The 15,126-nt window shown below is 50.1% G+C and overlaps 1 gene segment (V, D, J or C); it reads left to right on the forward strand.

Moving 5' to 3' along the window:
- The first annotated feature begins 8,312 nt into the window (after nt 1-8,312).
- On the forward strand, nt 8,313-14,647 carry LOC116814443 (T cell receptor beta constant 2-like). The segment is given in 4 exon segments: nt 8,313-8,425; nt 12,623-13,009; nt 13,525-13,542; nt 14,086-14,647. Coding segments are annotated over 4 exon segments (705 nt in total).
- The last annotated feature ends 479 nt before the right edge of the window (nt 14,648-15,126 follow it).

Consider the following 15,126-nt stretch of genomic DNA (forward strand, 5'->3'; position numbering starts at 1 on the left):
CTCGGCTCATCCTCCCTCTTATGTGCACGGCTCTGCCTCTCCTAAGCCCCTTCCTCTTGTGCCTCATGCCGCACGGTATGCTTACGCCTTTTTCCTAACAGAATCCCTTTAGTCCAGAGCCATGAATCCAGGCAGAGAAAGGCAGCCATCCTGCTGTCAGGGAGCTAAGACTTGCCCTCTGGCTGGAGATCTCTGGGTGGGTTTTATCTAAGCCTCTGCAGCTGTGCTCCTATAATTCGCCCCTCCACTTTGGGAACGGGGCCAGGCTCACTGTGACAGGTATGGGGGCTCCACTCTTGACTGGGGGGTGCCTGGGTTTGACTGCAATGATCAGTTGCTGGGAAGGAAATTGGGTGTAAGAATGGAGGTCAGGGTCACCCCTTCCTACCTGGAGCGCTGTGCCCTCTCCTCCCTTCCCCGGAGCTCTTCCAGCTTGTTGCTCTGCTGTGCTGACTGCAGCTCCTCAGCCGTAGAGCTCCTTGCTTAGTCTTCAGGGCTGTGTGTTTCTTCGCTCTTCTTTTCGTTGTTTTCTGGGACTCTTCTCATCTCTACTTTCTTAGTGGATGTATTGTTTTACTTTCCCTTTTTTAAATTGCATCTTCTCCATTTTTTTCCTTCCCATTCTAACTCCACTTCTGCATTGTTGACTCCATTTGGTGACTAGCTCTGTCTTCTATGTTAAGATTCTCCCCACTGCCAGCCTCCAGCACAGAACTCTGCTCATGTCTTTATCTTCCTCCTTCTTTCTTTCTCTACCAGTCTTAGAAGATGCATCTATGTCTTCCTGAGGTAGTTTGAAGGTTCATGAGCCAGGGGGGACCAGGTTGGGGAGACGGGTGGTTTCGGGGCTGCTCTTGAGGCCTGAGGGCAGAAGTCCCTGTCACAGCATTGGGCGAGCTTCAGGGAGTCTCTGAGGTGCCCTGTGCTTGGCGGGTGTTTGGGAGATAGGTCTGAAGAGAGTGTTACTACTGGAAACTGACATTATCTTAGCAACAGATAAGGTATAAAGAAGACAAAATGGGTAGGAGACTCTATTTTCTTTTTTTCTGAGACGGTGTCTAGCTCTGTCTCCCAGGCTGGAGTGCAGTGGCATGATCTTGGCTCACTGCAACCTCCGCCTCCTGAGTTTGAGCGATTCTCCACCCTTGGCCTCCCGAGTAGCTAAGATTACAGGTGCCTGCCACCACGCCCAGCTACTTTTTCCATTTTTAGTAGAGATGGGGTTTCACTGTGTTAGCCAGGCTGGTCTCAAACTCCTGACCTCGTGATCTGCCTGCCTCGGCCTCCCAAAGTGCTGAGATTACAAATGTGAGCCACCGCACCCAGCCGAGACTCCATTTTCTTAAGCCTCAGAATCTATGCTGGAATAATAGGGTAAAGGTCCCATCAGGAAGCCCTAGTACAACCTTCCCCATGCTGGGGAGGAAGCAGACAGGCGGTGGAGTGGGGTTGGGATGGGATGAGGTCTAGGATGGAGACACAGACAAGGGTGGAGGAATGGGATGCATAGGGTCTAAGGAAGTTTAGGGGCTTGGGCAGACATTCGCGTAGGTGGGGACACACACCAAGGAGTCGAGTGGAAAGTACAAATCACCAGATTCAAAGGCCTGGGTTCAAGGGGCTGTGGTGGGGGAGGTGTGCAATTTGAAAAGCAACTTAAGCTGCCTCCTTCTCTCTAAGACATAGAAACAGAAGGGACTAACTTATATGAAAATCTTTTGTAAAGGATTTTGTAAAGGATTCAACTCGTGGTGAAAATCCTTTTCATTTCCTGTTGTTTATGATCACTAGGTCACAGGGTTTGCCTTTTTCCAAACCTGCATCTCAATTTTCCCATCAAAATCATTCCCCAAATTTGGATAAAGAACCCATACCTAGACTTGCCACATTTCTGCACCAAAAGTTCACTCTCATGGTTGGAACACAGCCAAGCAAAGGGCATGGTAAATTGTGGTTTCTTCCACTCGTCATGTGTCTTCAGATGAAATCATTCATTCCAATAATCCCAGAAATTCTTTCTGTCCTCTGTCAAGCATGTGAAAGGGTCCAGAGCTCTACAGTGTGAGCTTTCTACTGAAATGGCCCTTGGACTTTGTGGTTCATTCATACTCAGTGGTCTAGCTTGTACTACTTTTGAGAATGCAAAGCTTAACTGTGGACAGATTCCAATCCTGGCCAGGCAGGGTTGCTGGACACTCTGAGAGAAGAAAGGGTTAATCCCATGACCATCAGCTTCCGTGGGATTTCAGCCATCCTGGACAAGCCACCACACCCTCCTGTGCCCCAGGGGAGGAGGAAATGTGGACCATCCCATCAGATATTGACCAGGTTTGGCTTGGCTCTTTAAAGAGGGTTACATGCAACAAAATAAAATTTTTTAAAAAGGTGCTGGGCAGGTGGGGGAGTCAGATGTAATGGAAATGTGTCTTTTCTAGAAAAGAAAAGCTAATTATAATATGTATTACTATCCCATGAGACAAATATATACATCTTGATTTAAAAAAGGAAAATTATAATTAGAAAAAATCAATTTAGTTATTGTAATTATACCACCAATGAGAGTTTCCTACCTCAAGTTTCAGGATTACATAGCCATGTACCAAGCAAGGCTTTGAAAAATAAAGATACAGAGATAAATTATTTGGGTAGATGATCAGACAAACCTCAGTAAAAACAGCCAAGATAATCAGGATATAATGTGACCATAGGAAGCTGGGGAGATAGTAGGCAATGTGCATCCATGGGACAGCATACAAAGAAGGGGCAAAGTGGAGAGAGAGCAACAGACACTAGGATGGTGACCCCAAAACAATGAGGGCCTAGAATGACATAGTTGTGCTTCATTACAGCCCATTCCCAGTCCTCTCTCTCACACACACACAGAGCCCCTACCAGAACCAGGCAGCTCTCAGAGCAACCCTGGCTCCAACCCCTCTTCCCTTTCCAGAGGACCTGAACAAGGTGTTCCCACCCAAGGTCGCTGTGTTTGAGCCATCAGAAGCAGAGATCTCCCACACCCAAAAGGCCACGCTGGTGTGCCTGGCAACAGGCTTCTACCCCGACCACGTGGAGCTGAGCTGGTGGGTGAATGGGAAGGAGGTGCACAGTGGGGTCAGCACAGACCCGCAGCCCCTCAAGGAGCAGCCCGCCCTCAACGACTCCAGATACTGCCTGAGCAGCCGCCTGAGGGTCTCGGCCACCTTCTGGCAGAACCCCCGCAACCACTTCCGCTGTCAAGTCCAGTTCTACGGGCTCTCGGAGAATGATGAGTGGACCCAGGATAGGGACAAACCTGTCACCCAGATCGTCAGCGCCGAGGCCTGGGGTAGAGCAGGTGAGTGGGGCCTGAGGAGATGCCTGGAGGAGATTAGGTGAGACCAGCTACCAGGGAAAATGGAAAGATCCAGGTAGTGGACAAGACTAGATCCAAAACGAAAGGAACCAGCGCACACCATGAAGGAGAATTGGGCACCTGTGGTTCATTCTTCTCCCAGATTCTCAGCCCAACAGAGCCAAGCAACTGGGTCCCCTTTCTATGTGGCCTGTGTAACTCTCATCTGGGTGGTGCCCCCCAGCCCCCTCAGTGCTGCCACATGCCATGGATTGCAAGGACAATGTGGCTGACATTGGCATGGCAGAGGAAAGGAGGTGCTGGGCTGTCAGAGGAAGCTGGTCTGGGCCTGGGAGTCTGTGCCAACTGCAAATCTGATTTTACTTTTAATTGCCTATGAAAAGAAGGTATCTCATTTATTTTCCTCTCCCTGCTTTCTTTCAGACTGTGGCTTTACCTCAGGTAAGTAAGCCCTTCCATTTCCTCTCCCTCTCTCATGGTTCTTGACCTAGAAACAAGGCGTGAAGAACTCACAGACACTGGAGGGTGGAGGGTGGGAGAGACCAGAGCTACCTGTGCACAGGTACCCACCTGTCCTTTCTCCCTGCCAACAGTGTCCTACCAGCAAGGGGTCCTTTCTGCCACCATCCTCTATGAGATCCTGCTGGGGAAGGCGACCCTGTATGCTGTGCTGGTCAGCGCCCTTGTGTTGATGGCCATGGTAAGCAGGAGGGCAGGATGGGGCCAGCAGGCTGGAGGTGACACATTGACACCAAGCAACTCAGACCCAGAAGTATAGAGTCCCTGCCAGGATTGGAGCTGGGCAGTAGGGAGGGAAGAGGTTTCATTCAGGTGCCTCAGAAGATAACTTGCACCTCTGTAGGATCACAGTGGAAGGGTCATGCTGGGAAGGAGAAGGTGGAGTCACCTGAAAACCCAATGGATGTTGTGACGAGCCTTACTATTTGTGTGGTCAATGGGCCCTACTACTTCCTCTCAATCCTCACAACTCCTGGCTCTTAATAACCCCCAAAACTTTCTCTTCTGCAGGTCAAGAGAAAGGATTTCTGAAGGCGGCCCTGGAAGTGGAGTTAGGAGCTTCTAACCCGTCGTGGTTTCAATACACATTCTTCTTTTGCCAGTGCTTCTGAAGAGCTGCTCTCATCTCTCTGCATCCCAATAGATATCCCCCTATGTGCATGCACACCTGCACACTCACGGCTGAAATCTCCCTAACCCAGGGGGACCTTAGCATGTCTAAGTGACTAAACCAATAAAAATGTTCTGGTCTGGCCTGACTCTGACTTGTGAATGTCTGGATAGCTCTTTGGCTGTCTCTGAACTCCCTGTGACTCTCCCCGTTCAGTCAGGATAGAAACAAGAGGTATTCAAGGAAAATGCAGACTCTTCACGTAAGAGGGATGAGGGGCCCACCTTGAGATCAATAGCAGAGGTTAATTCAATGTGAAAGGCAGTGATGGGAGCTGAACAGATTACTTCTAGAACAGTCTAGGAAGACACAGATGTTGAGTACAGGAATTTTCTATATCCAACTATACTGTTCTGCCCAGGAAAGACGTGCTCAGAGGAAGAACCAACCTATACAGGTGCGTTCACCCTCCAGCTGGCCATGTCCCCATGACTAACAAAGCTGGATTCCATACGCATCACCCACTTCCTTGCAGCTATCTTATTGAGCACTCCATTCATCCTCATTAGTTCACCAAGTTGATTTCCCAGCTACGAAGAAGGGAGGCTCTGACTTGGAAACTTATTTTCAATGGAAGATGTGTCTTCCAGTTTAAGTTACCAATCTGTTTATAAGTTTCTCTCTAGTGAATTAAACCAGAACGAAAATGTCCCCTAATGATTCCTGAAAGGTTAGAAAATAAAGGTATCTAAAACTGAAAATCAGCCCCATTCCTACTTCTAGAATTCCTTCAAAAGCTCTCTGTTGTCTCATTGTCACCATGGTAATGGAGTCCCAAATCCTAAAGGTGGCACGGGAGACCCGATGATTATCCTTGTCTCCTTCCACACTCTCCTCACTTCTCTCATCCCTGAAGCCCCTGAGCTTCTTCTTTCAGGCCACTTTGCACATGCTCTTCCTCCTGGGGTGACAAAGTACTCTTCTCCCCATGATAACTCCTGTTTGGACTTAAAGATTTAGCTCCAATGTCTTCCCCTCCGAAAAGCTTTCTCTGGCCCTTTATTGCCCCTTCCTTACCTCTTCCTCCCTTGAGGCTGGATTAAATACACCTTTATTTTGCTATCACAGTGCCTTGTGCATAACCTTCTTTGTGATACATCACACTTGCTGGAAACTACCTCTTTATTTGTCTGACACCCCCAGGGACTATGAACTCCTTGTTAACAAGGATGCATTTTAAGATAGTATCCCAGGGCTATAGTATAGTACCTCAGTTTAGTGTAGACACCACATAGGTATGTATGAATAAATAAATGAATAAATGAGTGAACCCAAAATGACCCAATCCAGGAGCAATCATCACCATAAGTCCTGCCTGAAATAGTCATTACCCTTCCATTTATAGGACTACACCACACAGTCTTCCCTCTTTATTGCAACACATACATGCATTCAAAGATGCGTGTGTGCATGTATGCACACGTGTGTATATATATGTTTATATTTACACACATGTACACACATCCGCTCATTAAACACATATCCCTACGATGTGTTGTTATCAACTTCCAAGAAAATTAAGATACCCAAATTACAGTCCCCAAGAAGTTTATCTGTTCACAGAGCAACTCAATCATGAACAGAAAGCGCCAAATGCAAGTCCATGCTTTGAAAGAGCAACATGAACTGCTTACAAAAACGCAGTCAGAGAGTGGCCCTCAATTTCTCACTGGGATAATCAGGAAAGAGTCTGAGAAGGTGGCAATCTCTTCAAAGGAAGAATTGGTCTCGGTTGTTCACTCTAGGGAATGGCCATGCTGGTCAGAGGCATGAACAAAAGCCCTAATGACAGGCTAGGTACTTCTGGGTAGGCCCGTTTAGCTGGTTGCCAGGTTCAGAAATGGGAGTGATCAAAATCAGCGCTGGAAAGGCAGGTTTGTGCATGCCACTCTGGGAATAAACTTACCTCCATACAACCAGCATGGAGCCTGCACACGGTGGATGTTCACTAAACACCTGTGGAGTAAATGCAGAATATGGAGTTCAGACTTTGTTCAGGAAGCAACGGAACAAAGGGAAATTATAGAGGTTTCTGGACTGTTTGTCCTCCTGTCATAAGGTGCCATCAACTGCTCTGTGGATTTTCCTATGAGCTGCCTGCCCCCCCTTGCTCCTCCCACCCACTTCACTATAAATGCCAGTCTGAACAGGTGGGCACAGAGAGCCCCACCAGGGAGACCCAGTGACATAGATGGTCTGCTCAGGGTGATGCATGTTCCAAGGAGGGACCTCTCTGCCCCCCACCATTACCATCACTGTGACTTTCCCCAAGCCCTTCCCATTTTAATTCACTGCCTTTGTCTTTTCCAAGCCCCACACAATCAGACTAACCCCTGCCACCTGCGCTTCCTGCCTCTGCCCAGTGGTTGGGGGAGGGGGGCTAGCAGGGAGGAATCATTTTTGTATCATGGTGTAACATTGTGGGGAATAGCGGGGGGGCACGATGATTCAGGTAGAGGAGGTGCTTTTACAAAAAACCCTGCTGCAGTAAGCATCCCCACCCAGCTCAGGGAATATAGCTATCAGGTGGGAAGAGGTCTCTAGGGCTGGTCCCAGCTGTGGTCTTGCAGGGTCCCCCAACCCAGTGAGCACCTGTCCATCTCCCTGTCCAGACTCAGCTTCCTAGGAATAAGAAGGCCAAGACAGCAAAGTGGGATTATCATTCAGCACTTTTAACAAAACTTGTTCTTGACAAAGTACTTGCACATGCATTATTTATTAAGAACTGATGAAAACTCTGAGGGAAAGATATGTCCCATCTTTCCGATGAGGAAACTGAGATCAGAGAGGTTACAGGTCATAAACTAGGAGGAGGCAAGGTCTAGCCTGCGACATCGCCCAGCTCCAGCCGTTCCAGTACCACCAATGCCCCTTAAGATTTCAAATCCACTGTGTTGTCCCCCAGCCAAGTGGATTCTCCTCTGCAAATTGGTGGTGACCTCATGCAAGATCCAGATTACCGTGTCCAGCTAACTCGAGACAGGAAGAGATAGGTTCAGGAAAGGGAGGGAGGGTGTACCCTCTGTCTGTGCTAAGGGAGGTGGGGAAGGAAAAGGAATTCTGGGCAGCCCCTTCCCACTGTGCTCCTACAATGAGCAGTTCTTCGGGCCAGGGACACGGCTCACCGTGCTAGGTAAGAAGGGGGCTCCAGGTGGGAGAGAGGGTGGGCTGCCCAGCCTGCACGACCCCAGAACCCTGTTCTTAGGGGAGTGGACACTGGGCCATCCAGGGCCCTCCTCGGGGAAAGCGGGGTTTGCGCCAGGGTCCCCAGGGCTGTGCGAACACCGGGGAGCTGTTTTTTGGAGAAGGCTCTAGGCTGACCGTGCTAGGTAAGGAGGTGGTTGGGGCTCCGGAGCGCTCCGAGAGGGCGGGATGGGCAGAGGTGAGCAGCTGCCCCACTCCGAGAGGGGCTGTGCTGAGAGGCCCTGCTGGGCGTCTGGGCCGAGGACTCCTGGTTCTGGGTGCTGGGAGAGCGATAGGGCTCTCAGCGGTGGGAAAGACCCGAGCTGAGTCTGGGACAGCAGAGCGGGCAGCACCGGTTTTTGTCCTGGGCCTCCAGGCTGTGAGCACAGATCCGCAGTATTTTGGCCCAGGCACCAGGCTGACAGTGCTCGGTAAGCGGGGGCTCCCGCGGAAGCCGGGGAACCGGGGAGGGGGCGCTCCGGGACGCCGGGGGCATCGCAGGGCCAGTTTTTGCGCTGCGTCTCGGGGCTGTGAGCCAAAACACTCAGTACTTCGGCGCCGGGACCCGGCTCTCAGTGCTGGGTAAGCTGGGGCCGCCAGGGCACCGGGGATGAGACGGCGCTCGGGTTTTTGTGCGGGGCTCCGGGGCCGTGACCAAGAGACCCAGTACTTCGGGCCAGGCACGCGGCTCCTGGTGCTCGGTGAGTGCGGGCTGCAGGGCCGCGGGCGCGGGAGGCTTGGGTCCGGTTTTTGTGGGGAGTCCCCGGGCTGTGCTTTGGGGCCGAAGTCCTGACTTTCGGGGCCGGCAGCCGGCTGACTGTGCTGGGTGAGTTTTCGCGGGACCACTCAGGCGGCGGCGTTCAGGTGGAAGGCGGCTGCTGCTTCGCGGCACCCGGTCCCGCCCTATGCTGGGAGACCTGGGCTGGGTCCCCAGGGTGGGCAGGAGCTCGGGGAGCCTTAGAGGTTTGCATGCGGGGGTGCACCTCCGTGCTCCTACGAGCAGTACTTCGGGCCGGGCACCAGGCTCACGGTCACAGGTGAGATTCGGGCGTCTCTCCACCTTCCAGCCCCTCCGTCCCCGGGGTCGGAGGGCGGACCGGAGCTGGGGGAGCTGGGTGTCCAGGGTCAGCTCTGCAACGTCACCTCCCCGCTCCTGGGAAAAGACTGGGGAAGAGGGAGGGGGTGGGGAGGTGCTCAGAGTCCGGGAAGCTGAGCAGAGGGCGAGGCCACTTTTAATCTTTTTTCTGGGGTGTTTAGAGAGAAGGTGAACGATAGAGAAGGAGAGGATTTGTTAGGACACTGGGAGAGGCGAGACTGGAGAGGACAAAGGGAAATCCTGGTTTGGGAAATGCGTAGGAGTGGGGGTAACTACTATTCGTAGGCAAAAAGAGCTGAGCGGGCTGGGAACAGTGCGGGTGGGCAGGGGTCAGCGCTGAGGGCAGGGGTCAGCGCTGCGGGCAGGCGGGTGGGTGTTACGGGGCAGAAATCCTGCAGCCGAAGGTGCAGTAGAACAGAGAAGAAAAAGCCTGCCAAACAAAAGTGGGACAGAGAGGCCAAAAAGAGAGATGAACATGAGTCAGTAAAGAAAAGAATGAAAGTTTACTATTTAGCAGTGTGGATCTATAATCCGACTTAAAACTCCTGTTCCTGGTTCCTATTCCTCCTAAGCCAGAGATCCCTGGTCCAGGATGAGGGCACAGCATTCATGCTTGCCCAAGGGCTGGTCAGCAAAGAGGTGCTGACCTGAGAGTAGGGCACACAACCTCAGCCACTGGGGTACACTTAACACCCCTGTCCCCATGTAGCTCCCTCCCCTATCCTGAAATCTCCCTTAGCACACTAAGTATTCTAGGTTAAACAGCCCAGATGTTCAGGGAGTTCGTTCGCCACAAACACACATAAAAATGCAGACATTTTTGCCTGTGAGATGAGGAAAATTCTCTGGAAGATTTAGGCCCTGAGAGCTGAAAAGGGACCCTAAACATTACCTGGTGACGACTGCCCTGAGGCCAGAGAAGAGAACTCACAATATTGGTATAGTAGCCTGTACCATTTGTAGCTAGGCTGTCATTAAGCTGGGTGTAATGGGGCTCAGCTACAGTGAAGCGTATCCAGAGGAAATGTGGGGTTCCTGCAGTCAGCTGGGGCACAGAAAAGACCCAGACTTTAGAACCAGATAAAGGATGAGTTCCAACCTCTGGTTCTTTTGTGATGCGGTGACCTTGGGCAAATTAATGTGTGAACCTCAGTTTCCTCAGCTATAAAATATAATGAACAATACCGACTACTTACTATTGCTGTGAAGAAGAAAAGAGAATCAACATGCAGAGTGCACAGATTATTGATGTAATTCAATGCTTCTTTTCCCCATCCTCCTAGGAGGTCACTGGGGAGGCGGGGGCAGGGTCAGCCCAGTGCCAAAGGATGGGCAGGATCTGAAGTGTGGAAATGGAGTAAGGCTGTGTCTGTGTCAGAGGTGGGTTGGAAAGATGTGAGACAAACATCACAATTTTGCCTAAGGTGAATCCAACCCACAAGTAGAGCACAGGCCAACAGCAGCTCACTAGTACACACACTTACACCAGCAGCTCACTAGTACACACACTTACACCAGCAGCTCACTAGTACACATACTTACACCAGAAGCTCACTAGTACACACACTTACACCAGAAGCTCACTAGTACACACTCACACCAGAAGCTCATTAGTACACACACACCCTCAGCTTGCTAGTACACACACCTACACCAGAAGCTCACTAGTACACACACTTACACCCACAGAGACAAGCCCCATACCACAGGGACTCACAAATGCAGAAGAGTTGACCCTGCCCCCATGTACAGATAGTGTGTTGGTGTGTAGTGAGAGGTGGCTAGTGTTTGCCATGCCTGTTGCGTCAATAACTATTCTACAGAACAGCATACATGGTCAAGGAACATTTTTAATTTTTACAATGAGGACTGAGTGTTTGCCAAATGAAGAAATCAAAGGAGTGCATTCTGGAGGGCTGGTAGACTCCCAGAGCCAGGGTTTTTGAGATGAGAGTGAAAATAAGCAGGCTGAGAGCAGAAAGAAAGAAAGTTCTGCAGATAGAAGTTAGGATATTACCACTTCATCCCCAGCCCAGCCAGTAAAGATTTAGAAGCATAGTAGTAATTAGCAGGTAGGAGTTGTGGGGAGGAAGGGAAACTGACATGATGGGAAGCAGGACCAGCTACAAAATTTGCAGGACCAGCTCAAAATGAAAATGCGGGGGCTTGTTAAAAAACAACTTAGGATTTCAACATGGTGACAGCAGAGCACTAAACCAAGCAGGGGGCCCTTCTAGCAGGAGGCCCCATGGGGACCCAGGAAGGAGGTCACATCCATACAAATGTGAAGAAATGTCAGAGTAAATTCTATCCATTGTCCAGGAGATTCGGAATAGGTTCTCCTAAGACTGATATTTCTTCATTTTAATAGAGTTGCTCAGAAATGAAAAATAATCAATGGGAAGAAAAAGAAAAAAAAAAGATAAGATGAGTAGGAGGGCAGGTCCAAAAGAAGTGATTCAGCCAAATGAAAAGGGTCCTCAGGGATTAAAGGGGATGCATTTACATGTCATCCCTAAGAATCTACAAAGGAGATGCTCAGGACAGAAACTGTATCAACACAACTAGTAGCAAAAAGTTACTCTGATGATATCAGATGTTTATTTGGGAAGCTTGCTAGTAGAGAAAAAATCTATATATAATATTTGGATGCAAAGGGACACAGAAGGTGGAAGAGTCCCTAATTTTGAAACAAGGGAAGGTTACTATCCGTCTGAGCTGAGAAAACTCAGGGGTACCTGGAGGCAGAGGAATGGATAAGATGACTTCATGCACCACAAAAAGAAAAAACCTCACATTCTCATGAACGCACTGTAAAACCAAAGGATGTCCTCATGTGAATGCAAAACATAGGCCATCTCTAAATCGAAAGAAAGCCCCCAGTTCCAAAATGTCTCCCTCATCCCAGATTCCCCTTCATTACTGAGCACCTTAGATTTGATATAAATAACCTGCTTGGGAGGGGGCTTTTTGAATTCGTACATAATTTAACCTTCACACAGTTTCTGCAAAGTCAGAATGGTGATTCTTATTTCACAAGCAGAAAAAAGTGATAGGAATTTCTGTCTTAAAAGTCTCGTTGGGGCCAGGTGCGGTGGCTCATGCTTGTAATCCCAGCACTTTGGGAGGCCGAGGCGGGTGGATCGTGAGGTCAGGAGATCGAGACCACGGTGAAACCCCGTCTCTACTAAAAATACAAAAAATTAGCTGGGCATGGTGGCGGGCGCCTGTAGTCCCAGCTACTCGGAGAGGCTGAGGCAGGAGAATGGCATGAACCCGGGAGGTGGAGCTTGCAGTGAGCCGAGATTGCGCCACTGCACTCCAGCCTGGGTGACAGAGCGAGACTCCATCTCAAAAAAAAAAAAAAAAAAAAAGTCTGGTTGGTGGACAAAGGAAGTTCTAGGATTTGGATCTTGTTTTTTGGGTTCCAATCCCTTGCTCCAGTTAAAAAACTTCCACATAAAATGGTGAGAAGTAGGTAGGCAAGTTTTTATTGATAGAGAGGAAATCAAATAATGGCAATGATGAGACATCACCTAGAATGTTAGGCAGTGCCTAATTGGGGTATGGACAGACAATGGGCAGTGCCAACCCATAGGGTAGATACAAAAGACAGGCAAGGAAGGGGTGGAACCATCAAAGAGGAATAGGCTGGTGACCCCAAAGCAAGGAGGACCTAGTAACATAATTGTGCTTCATTATGGTTGTTTCCCTGCCCTCTCTCTCACACACCCACAGAGCCCCCACCAGGACCAGACAGCTCTCAGAGCAACCCTAGCCCCATTCCCTCTTCCCTTTCCAGAGGACCTGAGAAACGTGTTCCCACCCAAGGTCGCTGTGTTTGAGCCATCAGAAGCAGAGATCTCCCACACCCAAAAGGCCACGCTGGTGTGCCTGGCCACAGGCTTCTACCCCGACCACGTGGAGCTGAGCTGGTGGGTGAACGGGAAGGAGGTGCACAGTGGGGTCAGCACAGACCCGCAGCCCCTCAAGGAGCAGCCCGCCCTCAATAACTCCAGATACTGCCTGAGCAGCCGCCTGAGGGTCTCGGCCACCTTCTGGCAGAACCCCCGCAACCACTTCCGCTGTCAAGTCCAGTTCTACGGGCTCTCGGAGAATGACGAGTGGACCGAGGCCAGGGACAGGCCCGTCACCCAGAACGTCAGCGCTGAGGCCTGGGGTAGAGCCGGTGAGTGGGGCCTGGGGAGATGCCTGGAGGAGTTTAGGTGAGACCAGCTACCAGGGGAAATCGAAAGATCCAGGTAGCAGACAAGACTAGATCCAGAAGAAAGCCAGAGTTGACAAGGTGGGACGATCAAGGTTCACACAGTGAGCAAGGCACGGTGTGCACTTCCTCCCCAAGAAGGATAGAGGCTGAATGGAGCACCTCAAGCTCATTCTTCCTTCAGATCCTGACACCTTAGAGCTCAGTTTTCAGGTGTCCCTGAGGACTAGCCATACAGCTCAGCATCTGAGTGGTGTGCGTCCCATTCCCTTCTGGGGTCCTGGTTTCCTAAGATCATAGTGACCACGTTACTGGCACTGGAGCAGCATGAGGGAGACAGAACCAGGGCTATCAAAGGAGGCTGACCTTGTACTATCTGATATGCATGTATTTGTGGCCTATGAGCCTGTGATGTAAGGCTCAGTGTCCTTACAAAGCAGCATTCTCTCATCCATTTTTCTTCCCCTGTTTTCTTTCAGACTGTGGCTTCACCTCCGGTAAGTGAGTCTCTCCTTTTTCTCTCTATCTTTCGCCATCTCTGCTCTGGAACCAGGGCGTGGAGAATCCGCAGACACAGGGGCGTGAGGGAGGCCAGAGCCACTTGTGCACAGGTACCTACATGCTCTCTGTTCTTGTCAACAGAGTCTTACCAGCAAGGGGTCCTGTCTGCCACCATCCTCTATGAGATCTTGCTAGGGAAGGCCACCTTGTATGCTGTGCTGGTCAGTGCCCTCGTGCTGATGGCCATGGTAAGGAGGAGGGTGGGATCGGGCAGATGATGGGGGCAGGGGATGGAACATCACACATGGGCATAAAGGAATCTCAGAGCCAGAGCACAGCCTAATATATCCTATCATCTCAATGAAACCATAATGAAGCCAGGCTGGGGAGAAAATGCAGGGAATATCACAGAATGCATCATTGGAGGATGGAGACAGCCAGCGAGCCCTACTCAAATCAGGCCTCAGAGCTCGCCTCCCCTGCCCTACTCCTGCTGCACCATAGCCCCTGAGACCCTGAAAATGTTCTCTCTTCCGCAGGTCAAGAGAAAGGATTCCTGAGGCTAGCTCCAAAACCATCCCGGGTCATTCTTCATCCTCACCCAGGATCCTCCTGTACCTGCTCCCAATCTGTGTTCCTAAAAGTGATTCTCTCTCTGCTTCTCATCTCCCACTTACATGAATACTTCCCTCTTTTTTCTGTTTCCCTGAAGACTGAGCTCCCAACCCCCAAGTATGAAATAGACTAAACCAATAAAAAATGGTGTGTTTGGCCTGGTTGCATTTCAGGAGTATCTGTGGAATTCTGCTCATCACTGACCTATCTTCTGATTTAGGGAAAGCAGCATTCCCTAGTCCCTGAAGCGACTAGCCCTCTTCCTCTCCACCCAATGCTGCTTTCTCCTGTTCATCCTGATGGAAGTCCTCAAACACCATTTCCATACCCAGGCATTCTGGGTCCCCACTGGAGGGTTAGTCTGAAGGACAATGGCTGGGCTCTGGAAAACCAGCAAGATGAGGACGGAGAGGAAGGCACACAGCAAACCATAAGCCTTTACTCATTGCAGGACAGAGGATGGGGGCAGACCTATGGGTTACAATGTCTGGTCATTTCCCAATTCCAGATTAAAGTGTCACCTGTTATACCTTTAGTTTTATTCGTGCATCGTTTTAACACCTCCAGCTTATCTTGTTTCAGGATTTGGGCTTAAAACTGAGTGCTACTCTGCATGTCTATGTTGAAATACTAGAGAAGGCAGAGTTGAGACAACTGATATGTAAAGCCTGGGGACAAGTGATTTCCCAGGAGCAAGACACACCAAGTCAGGAGCAATGGGACATAGGGCCCAGTGGGGGCTGAAGTGCTATGTTAAGAGTAGCCCTTCCAACAGGCTTCTTCATTTGATGGATGGAAACCAAACCACTCCAAACACAAGGAGTTAACTGCTCCTACTTGGGCAAAGACAGTTATCCTGCCAAGGTAAATTCTTCATACAGGCTGAATGCATTGTGGTAAAACACTACATGGAGGAAGAGGAGGAATGGGATTAAAGAAAAGGAGGCCTAGAACAGTGAGAGGGT

This window comes from Hylobates moloch, unplaced genomic scaffold (assembly GCF_009828535.3).
Source record: "Hylobates moloch isolate HMO894 unplaced genomic scaffold, HMol_V3 SCAFFOLD_1, whole genome shotgun sequence".
NCBI lineage: Eukaryota > Metazoa > Chordata > Mammalia > Primates > Hylobatidae > Hylobates > Hylobates moloch.